This window comes from Suncus etruscus, chromosome 7 (genome assembly GCF_024139225.1).
Source record: "Suncus etruscus isolate mSunEtr1 chromosome 7, mSunEtr1.pri.cur, whole genome shotgun sequence".
In the NCBI taxonomy this organism is placed as follows: domain Eukaryota; kingdom Metazoa; phylum Chordata; class Mammalia; order Eulipotyphla; family Soricidae; genus Suncus; species Suncus etruscus.
This window is the reverse complement of record NC_064854.1, coordinates 76,832,855-76,846,958: the sequence shown is the minus strand read 5'-3', so window position 1 is coordinate 76,846,958 and position 14,104 is coordinate 76,832,855. Positions and strand designations below refer to the sequence as shown.

The 14,104-nt window shown below is 41.7% G+C and overlaps 1 protein-coding gene across 3 annotated transcripts in view; it reads left to right on the top strand.

The window, feature by feature from the left end:
• PHF3 (PHD finger protein 3) overlaps nt 1-14,104 on the top strand; it is a 425,013-nt gene that overhangs the window by 400,487 nt on the left and 10,422 nt on the right. For all 3 annotated transcript variants that reach the window (XM_049776751.1, XM_049776749.1, XM_049776750.1), the window contains 3 exons: nt 347-482; nt 7,245-7,440; nt 13,876-14,023. In XM_049776751.1, coding sequence (XP_049632708.1) covers nt 347-482; nt 7,245-7,440; nt 13,876-14,023 — 480 coding nt within the window. The remainder of the gene's footprint in view (nt 1-346; nt 483-7,244; nt 7,441-13,875; nt 14,024-14,104) is intronic.

Sequence of the window (14,104 nt, the reverse complement as noted above, 5' to 3'; positions counted from 1 at the left end):
AACTCATCATCATCTGTAAATACCTATAACTGTTAAACTGTGGCTTTGTGTGATCTATGACTTGTAAGTTCCTTAGTAGGCTTAGAAATCTGAAGATGCTTTTTAGACTAGTTTGAAAGCTGGTAACATTTTTCTTGATTTCTAGAATCAGTAAGGAAATTTTGTCAGTTTTTTGAGGAATGAGTAATGTTTGAGTTTTACTCTTAAATTCTAATAGAGTTTTGTTTTTAGGAAAGAGAGAAACATTTCTGAATAAAAATGGTTATATTTTAGGAATATTTGAAGTTAAATTGATTTTGTCAAGTTTTATCTGCCAAAAATAATTTTTACCCTATTTTTACATTAGGAACCTATAGCTAATAAGTCATTGGAGAAGACTGAAGGATGTGAGAAACTAAAAGAAGAGATTGACTCCATGTCTAAAGATACAACTAATCAACATAGGCAACATCTTTTTGATCTTAACTGCAAAATTTGTATAGGTAATTGGAGATTTTTCTTTCTAAAATAGTGCTTTGGCTCAGGAGTGGGAAATACTACATAGTCTGAACAAGTTTTAATTTTTACTTTGGGGGGCACACCTGGCAGCACTCAGGGGATACTCCTGGCTCTGCGCTCAGAAATCACTCCTGGCAGGCTCGGGGGACCATATGGGATACCGGCAATGGAACTCAGGGTCGTCCTGGGTCAGCCACATGCAAGGCAAATGCACTACTGCTTTGCTATCACTCTGGTCCCTGGGCAGGTTTTTAAAATGATCATGGTATTTGTGGTAAAGCACTTATCCTTTCTTTGAGGAGAAGTACACTTTTTGTATGACTAGTATTTAGTTTTGAATTATATTTTGATACTATAATGTATCATATTGTCTGAAATAGTGAAAAATGTGAACTTAAAATACCAGGGTCAGAGAATTAGAATTTTATCTTTAGAATTGATACCAGGAACAGATCAGTTTTTTTTTTTTTTTTTTGGTTTTTGGGCCACACCCGGTAACGCTCAGGGGTTACTCCTGGCTATGCGCTCAGAAGTCGCTCCTGGCTTGGGGGACCATATGGGACGCCGGGGGATCGAACCGCGGTCCGTCTCCTAGGCTAGCGCAGGTAAGGCAGACACCTTACCTCCAGCGCCACCGCCCGGCCCCAACAGATCAGTTTTTTTTAGGACTGTCATTTATGATTTAAGAAGTACAATAGCATTCACATTTATTATTATATATAATATGAAACAAATCAGAAATCTCTTAAGTGTTTAATTGCAGAGGTTGGGATGGTATACTTGATGTTGCTTGGGGGACTATATGGTACCAAGGAAGGCAACTGAACCTGTTGCATGGCAAGCATATGCTATAGGTTTTTTCACCCTTTTGTGCTCTCTCCCCTTGATACCTTTATTACCTTTATTATTCTTATCTTTGATCATTCACTGAAGATATATTTATTGAGCTTTTACTCATTGCCAGGCATTATGCTGTACTGGTATTTAGTGGTGCCATACCAGGTGGTGCTGGGAGTGAAAAGGGGAGAAAGTTTTTCCTGACTCTGCTCAAAGGTTATTCCTAGCAGAGTTCTCAAGGGCCCATGTAACACCAGATATTGACCTGTGCCTCCCACATCCATGTGAAAAGTTTGCTTTGTCTATGCTTAGCTCACTGAGCTATCTCTGGTTCACCAATGGTGATTTACGTAATAGACATTAGTTGTTACAAATGTGATTTGCAAGTAGGAAGACCTTGTCTAGATTTGGGGGGTTACAGGTGGCTTGACTAAGGAATTGGCATTTTAGCTGAGACAAACTATAGTTGTGAAATGTGCCTGTAAAGAGAGATATGATCATTCTAGGTACTGGGTGTGGTAGGAATTTCTCTGAAATTGAAGAAGAGGCTAAAGATACATCATTTGCTTGACACAATTTTTTGAGGTCTGATTTTGTAGTCACTAAGAACTATTGTTTTCAAGCTTAATAGTAATGAAAATGAATTTAGTCAAGACTGCCATCTTAAAAACACAAAGAAACAGCTAGCTAAGACACTTTCATTAGACCGAGGTTTGCTTCCAGCAAACCATTTTCTCCCCTCAGAACACTAAGAAGTGGTCTCTGATTAATGACTAATCTCTGATTAGTGGTGGAGGAGTAAGCACTGAGCACTTTGAGCTGTGGGTCCAACACCTCTGCCCTCCCCAAAGGCTGAATATCTACTTTTTTTTTTTTTTAATATAAATTCCATTAACGAGGCCGGAGAGGTGGCGCTAGAGGTAAGGTGTCTGCCTTGCAAGCACTAGCCAAGGAAGGACCCCGGTTTGATCCCCAGCATCCCATATGGTCCCCCCAAGCCAGGGGCGATTTCTGAGCACTTAGCCAGGAGTAACCCCTGAGCATCAAACAATGTGGCCCCCCCCCAAAAAAAACAAAAAAATTTCATTAACAATTAGTCTTTTATCTCAACAGTGGTGAATAGTGTTTGTGTCATATTTTAAGCATGATATAATTTGAAATATTTAAAAATATCTGTGACTTTGAGTAGACATTATAGTGGAAGAAGTCATGAGAATTCAAGTGGGAAATAAACATTATAAAATAAAGTCAAGAGAATTCATGTGGGAAATAAAAATAACTATAACAGTAGCTGTTTTAATTTTCAGCTGTGGAGCTGGAAATATGTCAAGACTTTGATACTCAAAAATTAAGCAGTATTTGACCAAAGATATAGTACAGTGAGTGGTGCACTTGCCTTGTTTGCAGCCAATTGGGTTTGATCCAAGGTGATTTTCCCCAAGCAATCCCTGTAGTAATTCTTGAGGGAAGAACCAGACAATGCTGAGCATTGTCAAGTGCGGCCCAGAAACATAATAAAGTTAGGCAATTTTAATAGATGTTGATATGTTGATAGATAAGAAATGGGGATGTTAAGGAATAGTAATGCAAATTTAAGTAATTTTTCTGTAATTAAAAATTATTGTTATTTTATCATATGCTTTTATTTGGATACTGTAGTCCCCAAATAGTACTTCTTTCTAAGCTTCACTGTTATTTTTCATGTTTTATTTAAGTAGAACTGTACTAGGCATATACTATCATTAACTATAGTCTTGTGATGCACAAAATATGATACAGATTCATCTTATTCTACAGATCATTTCTTAAGACTATTTAGTTTACTTAAAGAATTGTGAGGAAATCAATAAACTTACTGTAGACTTCAGTTATATTTCCATTTTAGCCTGAATTAGCAACTATTTTCTTTTAAATGTTTTTCACATCAGGGACCACTGAGATTATATAATGGATAGGACCCTTACTTTGCATGCAGCAAACCTAATCCGGGTTTGATCTCCATCACCCCGTATAGTCCCCAAGTCCCTCTAGAGGTGATTCCTCATTGCATAACCAATGAGTATTTGAGCACTATTTACTGGGTGTGGTCCCAAAGCAAAAAACAAACAAACTATTTTTCACATCAGTAAGATAGATGCAGTCAGTTATAACTTACTATAAAGTTAACTCAGAAAATACCAGGTTGCGCCTGGGAGCCGGGAGTCTAGCAGGAAGAGGCTTGGCAGGCCCACGCCATGCCGGAGGCCTGCTTGGCCAGGCCTAGGGGGGGGGTGCGGGATTTGGGTAACCCCAGCACCCCTCTGCCGCCTTGCTCCAGATCTCCAGGGCTTCCCCGGGCCACAGCCCTGGGCAAGCCGGTGAGTTGGGTCCCTTGGTGGAGTTTGAAGGTACCCTAGGCCTTCCCCCACTATCCATGCGGCTCCTTAGGGAGGTTCTGGGTGGGGCTCTGAACTTCTGTTCTCCCAGCTTCTTGAAGGATCTCTCCTTCCTGGGAGCCGGGAGTCTAGCAGGAGGAGGCTTGGCAGGCCCACGCCATGCCGGAGGCCTGCTTGGCCAGGCCTAGGGGGGGTGCGGGATTTGGGTAACCCCAGCACCCCTCTGCCGCCTTGCTCCAGATCTCCAGGGCTTCCCCGGGCCACAGCCCTGGGCAAGCCGGTGAGTTGGGTCCCTTGGTGGAGTTTGAAGGTACCCTAGGCCTTCCCCCACTATCCATGCGGCTCCTTAGGGAGGGTCTGGGTGGGGCTCTGAACTTCTGTTCTCCCAGCTTCTTGAAGGATCTCTCCTTCCTGGGAGCCGGGAGTCTAGCAGGAGGAGGCTTGGCAGGCCCACGCCATGCCGGAGGCCTGCTTGGCCAGGCCTAGGGGGGGGTGCGGGATTTGGGTAACCCCAGCACCCCTCAGCCGCCTTGCTCCAGATCTCCAGGGCTTCCCCGGGCCACACCCCCTGGGCAAGCCGGTGAGTTGGGTCCCTTGGTGGAGTTTGAAGGTACCCTAGGCCTTCCCCCACTATCCATGCGGCTCCTTAGGGAGGGTCTGGGTGGGGCTCTGAACTTCTGTTCTCCCAGCTTCTTGAAGGATCTCTCCTTCCTGGGAGCCGGGAGTCTAGCAGGAAGAGGCTTGGCAGGCCCACGCCATGCCGGAGGCCTGCTTGGCCAGGCCTAGGGGGGGGGTGCGGGATTTGGGTAACCCCAGCACCCCTCAGCCGCCTTGCTCCAGATCTCCAGGGCTTCCCCGGGCCACACCCCTGGGCAAGCCGGTGAGTTGGGTCCCTTGGTGGAGTTTGAAGGTACCCTAGGCCTTCCCCCACTATCCATGCGGCTCCTTAGGGAGGGTCTGGGTGGGGCTCTGAACTTCTGTTCTCCCAGCTTCTTGAAGGATCTCTCCTTCCTGGGAGCCGGGAGTCTAGCAGGAAGAGGCTTGGCAGGCCCACGCCATGCCGGAGGCCTGCTTGGCCAGGCCTAGGGGGGGGTGCGGGATTTGGGTAACCCCAGCACCCCTCTGCCGCCTTGCTCCAGATCTCCAGGGCTTCCCCGGGCCACAGCCCTGGGCAAGCCGGTGAGTTGGGTCCCTTGGTGGAGTTTGAAGGTACCCTAGGCCTTCCCCCACTATCCATGCGGCTCCTTAGGGAGGGTCTGGGTGGGGCTCTGAACTTCTGTTCTCCCAGCTTCTTGAAGGATCTCTCCTTCCTGGGAGCCGGGAGTCTAGCAGGAAGAGGCTTGGCAGGCCCACGCCATGCCGGAGGCCTGCTTGGCCAGGCCTAGGGGGGGGTGCGGGATTTGGGTAACACCAGCACCCCTCTGCCGCCTTGCTCCAGATCTCCAGGGCTTCCCCGGGCCACACCCCTGGGCAAGCCTGTGAGTTGGGTCCCTTGGTGGAGTTTGAAGGTACCCTAGGCCTTCCCCCACTATCCATGCGGCTCCTTAGGGAGGGTCTGGGTGGGGCTCTGAACTTCTGTTCTCCCAGCTTCTTGAAGGATCTCTCCTTCCTGGGAGCCGGGAGTCTAGCAGGAGGAGGTTTGGCTGGCACTGGTAATCTCTGTCCAGTCTACATTTTCAAAATCACAAGAAACATTAATAGTACTCTCACAAGAAACATTAATAGTACTCACTATCATTGAATTATGTTTTTATGTATGCAGAATGTCCATTTTGTACTCTGCCCTTTTGCATACCCCTTCATAAGTTCATATTTCTCTTTAACTTCTTTAACTCCTATCATCATTACTCCTTTTTTACCCTTTCTAACTTAAGTACTGTTGAGTCCTAATTCACAGACCAAAGTGGTGCCCTAGAGTTAACACCCACCCAACTATTTTAAAAGGCATAAAAAGGACACATATCTTTTCAACATTTTATGGGTGTTTTCTTTGACGGCTATAACTTTTGCTAAATACTTTCTTATACAGTGATGATCCCCCCCCCATGTTTTTTATCTTCTCTTTATGAACTGCTCAAGATGGAATTTGGTGTGAAAGAATCCCTCAGTTTAATACTTATGTTTGAACCAAGTCATGGGTCTTGTTGGAAATGTTCTTATGCCCCCATATATCTGATAGCACCACGTGGCTTTATATCTTGTTTGCGTAGGCACACTAACATAGGAAAATACTATACATACCAATAAGTTCTTATCTAATAAAAATGGGAACTCACAAATCATGTAGTGCAATGAGACCTTACACCCTGAACATTGACATAAAGACCTGGCACAGGCCTCAGAAGAATGGGCATTCTCCATTTACCCCTTGATGTACAGAAGACATTTACAAAACATCCAAGGTTGTATATAACATCACCTGGAGGCATTCCTGTACCAGGGACGACCCTACAGCTGCTCTGACATCGATCTACTCAAAAGAGACATCCCTTAACACTGAGAAGACAACAAGAACAATGACCTGTTTACTGGACAGGGCTTGCTGTATTGCCCCTTTATGGTGAGGTTTGTCTATAACATCACCTGGAAGCAATCCTCTACCACGGAAGACCCTACCACTGCTCAGACATCGTCCTGCTCAAAAGAGACTTCCCTTAACACTGAGAAGACTTAACAACAACAACCTGCTTACAGGACAGGGCTTCCTGCATTCCCCTTTCATGGTGAGGTGAAACGAAAAGGCACTCCACATCATGACTTCAATGTAGGACATGCAGATTCCAGAATCTTTAATACAGAAACATGAGACCAACAACAGAGACTGTGTGATAAGTGTGTTGGCGCTACGGACAATGTCTTGGAGCGAACGATAACTTTCCTGAGGCCTAGAGCTGGTCTTATGCCAGGAAACTTCAGGGGTAGGATCTCTTTGTATTTAGGCCAAGGCTATTTCTTTCCATGCCTCTCATATTTTGGTGGGCCTATGCAAACAACAATTGCCACTCTAACACCGTTTTTACTGTGCTCCTTTGACTCTAATCCTTAAAACACACCCATTTAAAATTTGAGGTTAACTTAAGCTAATATGCATGTACATGGAAATGTAAAAAATACTATGCCTCTAATGTTTAAGGAGTTACGTATGTTTGATGGCTTTAGATTGCCTTGTGTGCTGTTAAGAAATATTATAATGTGCTACAATCTGGGGACTTGAGGGAAAAAGTAATTGCACATGGATTCTGTTTTATTTATCTTAACTTTCTTTGGTGAAAATTCAAAGTTAAGATATCAGCAAGGGGACTTCTTCTGATAATTATGTTATGGGTGATTGTCCTTCCACTGTAACTTTACCTTATCCTCTTTCTTTGCATCTTTTGTTCTCATAATTCATAATAAAAAATTATAAAAAAAAAAAAAAAAAGAAAATACCAGGTTGCAAAGCAGTCACAGTCAAACTGAGTAACTTCATTATTTCTGCAGCTAAACAAATGTCACTTTGCATAAACATTTTGTTTTGGTTTCTTTTGGCTTTAGGTAGAATGGCACCACCAGCAGATGATCTTTCTCCAAAAAAGGTGAAAGTTGTTGTTGGAGTGTCTCGGAAACATTCGGACAATGAAGCAGATAGTATAGCAGATGCGTTATCTTCAACCTCAAATATTTTAGCTTCGGAATTATTTGATGAAGGGAAACAAGACTCTCCAAAGTCAACTTTTTCTCCTGCACCACGGTAATTTATTTTTGTTATAATTCTGTTAATAATCACTTTTTATTATTTGCTAAATTATGCATGGAGGTCTTTAAAAACAGAAAATGACCCTTTTCTTAGGAATTCTTTTTAGAAATTAACTCGTCCCTTGCCACTATGTATATTAAATATTACTCTGAAAGATTCGTAATTCACTTTGGTCACAAAAATTATTTTAAAAACAGAAAAGAAATTGTATACTATATTCTTTTTTTTCTTTTTTTTTTTGGGGGGGGGGTCCTATTCCAGGCTATGCACTCAGGGATGGACTAGTGGAGCCATAGGAGGTGCAGATGATTGAACCTGGATTGGTCACATGCAGGACATGGTCCCTACCCGCTATACTATTTTGTCAGCTCCAAAAATGTATTTCTTCTTTTTTCTTTATTTAAACATCTTGATTACAAATATGATTGTGATTAGATTTCAGTCATGTAAAGAACACCCCCTTCACCAGTGCAACATTCTCACCACCAATGTCCCAAATCTCCCTCCATCCCACCCCACCCCCACCAGTACTCCAGACAGGCTTTCCTGAATGAATGGTTCCCTCATTCATTCACATGATTATGGTAGTTCTCTGTGTAGTTATTTCTATAACTGAACTCACCACTCTTTGTGGTGAGCTTCATGAAGTGAGCTGGAAGTTCCAGCCCTCCTCTCATTGTCTTTGAGGATTGTTGCAAAAATGACTTTTATTTTTCTAAAAAACCCATAGATGAGTGAGACTACTCTGCGTCTCTCTCTCCCTCTGACTTATTTTACTCAACATGATAGATTCCATGTACATCCACCTGTAGGAAAATTTCATGCCTTCATCTCCTGATGGCTGCATAATATTCCATTGTGTATATGTACCACAGTTTCTTTAGCCATTCGTCTATTGAAGGGCATCTTGGTTGTTTCCAGAGCCTGGCTGCAATAAATAGTGCTGCAATAAATATAGGTGTGAGGAAGGGGTTTTTGCATTGTATTCTTGTGTTCTAGGTGTATATCCCTAGGAGTGGATAGCTGGGTCAAATTGGAGCTCAAATTCCAGATTTTGGAGGAATCTCCATATCGCTTTCCATAGAGGTTGGACTAGACGGCATTCCCACCAGCAGTGGATAAGAGTTACTTTCTCTCCACATTCCCACCAGCACTGATTGTTCTCATTCTTTGTGATGTATGCCAGTCTTTGTGGTGTGAGATGGTATCTCATCGATGTTTTGATTTGGATCTCCCTGATGATTAGTGATAAGGAGCATTTTTTCATGTGCCTTTTGGCCATTTCTATTTCTTTTTTATCAGATGTCCATTTCTTCTCCCCGTTTTTTGATAGGATTATATATTTTTTTATGTAAAGTTCTGTCAGTGCCCTGTATATTTTGGATATTAGCCCCTTATCTGATGGGTGTTGGGTGAATAGTTTCTCCCACACGGTGGGTGGCTCTTGTATTCTGGGCACTATTTCTTTTGAGATCAGAAACTTCTCAGCTTAATGTATTCCCATCTATTAATCTCTGCTTCCACTTGTTTGGAAAGTGCAGATTCCTCATTGAAGATGCCTTTAGTCTCAATGTCATGGAGTGTTTTACCGACATGTTGTTCTATATACCTTATGGTATCAGGTCTGATATCAAGGTCTTTAAACCATTTGGATTTCACCTTCGTACATGATGCTAACTGGGGGTCTATGTTCGCTTTTTTGAAAGTGGCTAACCAGTTCTGCCAGCACCGCTTGTTGAAGAGGTTTTCCCTTCTCCACTTAGGATTTCTTGCTCCTTTGTCAAAAATTAGGTGATTGTATGTCTGGGATGAACATTTTCTGAGAACTCAAGCCTATTCTACTGATCTGAGGGTCTGTCTTTATTCCAGTACCATGCTATTTTGATAACTATTGCTTTTTAGTACAGTTTAAAATTGGGGAAAGTAATGCCTCCCATTTTCCTTTTCCCTAGGAGTGCTTTAGCTATCTGAGGGTGTTCATTGTTCAGATGAACTTCATAATTGTTCGATCCACTTCTTTGAAGAATGTCATGGGTATTTTAAGGGGATCGCAATAAATTTGTATACTGCTTTGGGGAGTATTGCCATTTTAATGATGTTAATCCTGCCAATCCATGAGCAGGGTATGTGTTTCCATTTTTTGTGTCCTCACTTATTTTTTGGAGCAGGGCTTTATAGTTTTCTTTGTATATGTCCTTCACGTCTTTGGTCAAGTTGACTCCAAGGTATTTGAGTTTGTGTGGCACTAATCTGAATGAGATTGCCTTCTTGACGTCCATCTCTTCCCTATCATTATTGGTGTATAAAAAGGCTTTCTGTGGGTTAATTTTGTAGCCTCTGCCACCTTGCTATATAGTCCATTGTTTCTAGAAACTTTTTGGTAGAAACTTTAGGGTTTTCTAAGTAGAGTATCATGTCATCTGTAAACAATAAGAGCTTGACTTCTTCCTTTCTTATCTGGATTTTCTTGAAGTCTTTTTCTTGCCTGAAACCTATAGCAAGTACTTCCAGTACTGTGTTGAAGAGGAGTGATGAGAGCCTTGTCTTGTACTAGAATTTAGAGGAAAGGCTTTTAGTTTTTCTCCACTGAGGATAATAATTGCCATTGTGGTAGATAGCTTCAACTAGATTGAGAAAGGTTCCTTTCATTCCCATCTTGCTGAGATCAAGAATGTGTGTTGGACCTTATCAAATGCTTTCTTTCCGTGTATTGATATGATTATATGATTTTTATTTTTCTTGTTGTTGATGCTGTGAATGATGTTGATAGTGTTATGGATGTTAAAACACCCTTGCATTCCTGGGATGAAAACTGCTTGGTCGTAGTGTATGATCTTCTTGATGATGCATTGGATCCTATTTGCCAGGATTTTGTTGAAGATCTTTGCATCAGCATTCATCAGGGATATTGGTCTGTATTTTTCTTTTTTCGTAGCATCTGTGTCTGATTTTGGTATCAAGGTAATTTTTGCTTCATAAAAGCTGTTTGGGAGTGTTCCCGTTTTTTCAATTTCATGGAAGAGCCTGGCTAGGATTGGTAGTAGCTCCTCTTGAAAGGTTCGAAAGAATTCATTAGTAAATCCATCTGGGCCTGGGCTTTTCTTTTTGGGCAAATGTTTGTTTACAGTTTCAATTTCCTCAATAGTGATAGGGGTGTTTAGATATGCTATATCCTTCTTACTTAACCGTGGAAAGTTATAAGTGTCCAAGAATTTATCCATTTCTTCTAGGTTCTCATGCTTAGTAGCATAAAGTTTCTCAGAGTAGTCTGATTACCCTTTGGATTTCTGCAATATCTGTTGTGATCTCCCCCCTTTCATTTCTAATACGGGTTATCAGGTTTTTCTCTCTCTCTTTCTTTGTGAGTTTTGCCAATGGTCTATCAATCTTGTTTATTTTTTCAAAGAACCAACTTCTGCTTTCGTTGAGCTTTCGGATTGTTTTCTGGTTTTCCACTTCATCGATTTCTGCTTTCAGCTTTGTTATTTCCTTCTGCCTCCCTATTTTTGGTTCCTATTGTTGGTCATTTTCTAATTTTATGAGCTGCGTTATTAAATTATTCAGGTATGCCCCTTCTTCCTTCCTCATGTGTGCTTTTAAAGCTATAAATTTTCCTCTCAGGACAGCTTTTGCTGTGTCTCATGGATTCTGGTAGTTTGTGTCTTCATTATCATTTGTTTCCAGGAAAATTTTGATTTCCTCTTTGATTTCATCTCGAACCCACTGGTTGTTCAGTAGCAGGGTGTTTAATTTCCAATTGTTAAATTTTTCTTCTGTGTGGCTTTGCAGTTCACATCTAATTTCAGAGCCTTGTGGTCAGCAAAGGTAGCCTGCAAGATTTCTATCCTCTTGATTTTATGGAGGTATGTTTTATGTGTCAGCATGTAGTCTATTCTGGAGAATGACCAATGTACATTGGAGAAGAATGTGTATGCAGGTTTTTTGGGATGGATTGTCCTATATATATCTACTAGTTTTCTTTCTTCCATTACTCTTTTCAGGGCTAGTATGTTTTTGTTGGGTTTCAGTCTGGTTGACCTATGAAGTGTTGACAGGGCCGTGTTGAGGTCTCCCACAATGATTGTGTTATTATTGATTTCTTCTTTCAGATTTGTCAGTAATTATATTAGATAATTACCTGATCTCTCATTGGGTGCATATATGTTTAATAGTTTGATTTCTTCCTGTTGCACATATCCCTTGATTAGTACATAGTGTCCATTTGTCCTTACAGCTTTTCTGAGTATAAAGTTGATGTCATCAGATATTACTATGGCCACCCCAACTTTTTTAAGGGAGTTGTTTGCTTGGATGATTTTCCTCCAGCCTTTGATTTTGAGTCTATGTTTGTCCTAACTATTCAGGTGTTTCTTGTTGGCAGCAGAAGGTTGGATTCATCTTTTTGACCCATTTCGCCACTCTGGGTCTTTTAATTGGTGAATTTAGTCCATTGACATTGAGGGAGATGATTGTCATAGGATTTAATGTCATCTTTGTAGATAAGTTTGCTGTGTTTTTTGGTCTCTCGTCTTAAAGTAGACCTGTCCGTTTTTCCTTTAAGGCTGGTTTTTCATCTGTGAAGTTTATGAGCTGTTATTTATCCATGAAGCTATGTATGCTTCCTTCAGACCTGAATGTGAGTCGGGCTAGGTGCAGTATTCTCGGTGAGGCATTCATTTCAGTTTTGTCACAGTATCCCACCACTGTCTTCTGGCCTTGAGAGTTTCTTGTGACATGTCTGCTGTAAGTCTTAGGGATGCTCCTTTGAATGTAATTTCCCTTTCAGTATTCTATCTATCTGTGGGATTTGTCATTGTAACGAGGATGTGTCTTGGGGTGTTTTTCTTTGGGTCTCTTTTAGCTGGTACTCTTTGGGCATGCAGGATTTGATTACATATAATCTTTAACTCTGGGATTATCTCTTTGATGATGTCTTTGACAGTTGATTTTTCCTGGAGATCTCCTACCTGGTTCTCTGGGACTCCAATGATTCTTATTTTGTTTCTTTTGAGTTTATTAAAGACTTCTATTTTCATCTGTTCGCATTCCTTGAGTCCTTTTTACATTGACTGATTTTTGTCTTAAGGTTCTTTTCCAATATCTTCTGCTGTGTTGAGTTTTTCTGCATCTCATCCTCCAGTTCACCATTCTCTCCTCAGCTGCTGTTACCCTGCTTGCGAGGCCATCCACTGAGTTTTTCAGTTGAACTACCGTGTATTTCAGATCTTTTATTTCAGTTTGGAGTTTTCTGATTTCTCTCTTTGTGTTCTGTTCAGATCGATCTATGCTTTCTTTGAGTTCTACAAACATCTTCCATATTTCTATTCTGAGTTCCTTATCCGAGAGGTTAATCAGATGGTTGGAATTTTTTCGGTCCCCCGAGCTATTGTCTTAATTCTCTGTGCACAGTGTTTGCCTGTGAGGTTTCCCCATTGTCATGCTTGTAGTGTGGTTTTTTCCTGCGTGCTGTGGTGGGGTTCATTGTTTAGAAAGAGTGTGCGGCTGCTCTGCTTCGCTTCGTGGTCGCGCTCTTCTGCTGCCTGTAGTTGACAGTTTTGGGGGTGTGCTCCCTAGGCCTCTGAGGAGGCCTTCAGGTATTCAAGAAACACAGACAGGCACAGGAAAGATTTCCCTTGAAGTCCTCAGAGTGATCAAAAGCCTGTATACTATATTCAAAATCAATTAAGGTTAGAGTAAAATATTTGCAAGTGTGGGACTAGATTTTAAAACTCCCTTTAGTTATGTTGGTCCCCAAAAAGCAGGCCATTATAGAAAAATTGCTTGTACTTCTCTGGATCTTAATCTACCAAAGTCAGTTAAGAAAATAATTTTTTAAAAACTTGATTGTGGGGCCGGCGAGGTGGCGCTAGAGGCAAGGTGTCTGCCTTGCAAGCACTAGCCAAGGAAAGATGGCGACCTTGGTTCGATCCCCGGCATCCCATATGGTCCCCCCAAGCCAGGGGCAATTTCTGAGTGCTTAGCCAGGAATAACCCCTGAGCATCAAATGGGTGTGGCCCGAAAAAACAAAAACAAAACAAAACAAAACAAAAAACCTTGATTGTGTATGTGATGATTATACTCTTTTTATTGGCAGGGGTGGGAGGGCATACCTAGTGATGCTCAGGGGTTACTTCTGGCTATGCACTCAGAAATCGCTCTTGGGTTGGGGGAACCATATGGGAGGATTCAACCAAGGTCCGTCCTGGTTAGTGTATGCAAGGCAAATGCCTTATAGGTTGTACCACTGTTCCGGCCCCTAGTAATTAGTATACTCTTATACATGATAATTTCAAAGCCTTTGTTCAATAATCTTTACATATTTTTATTTTCACAACTGCTAAAGAGGCACAGTTAACTACTATAAGAAAAATAGATGTATTCATAAACTTACCTTTAGGCTAACAACTTTTTGCTATCATTATGTTTAGTCCAGAGATGCCAGGAACTGTTGAAGTTGAATCTACCTTTCTGGCTCGGCTGAACTTCATCTGGAAAGGTTTTATCAATATGCCTTCTGTGGCAAAATTTGTGACCAAAGCTTACCCAGTGTCTGGCTCCCCTGAGAACTTAACAGAGGTAATGTGACCTTCTTTTACCTTTCTGTGTGTTCCTAAAAGCACTAGGTAGTAAGACAGCATCATAAAAGAATTATAACTT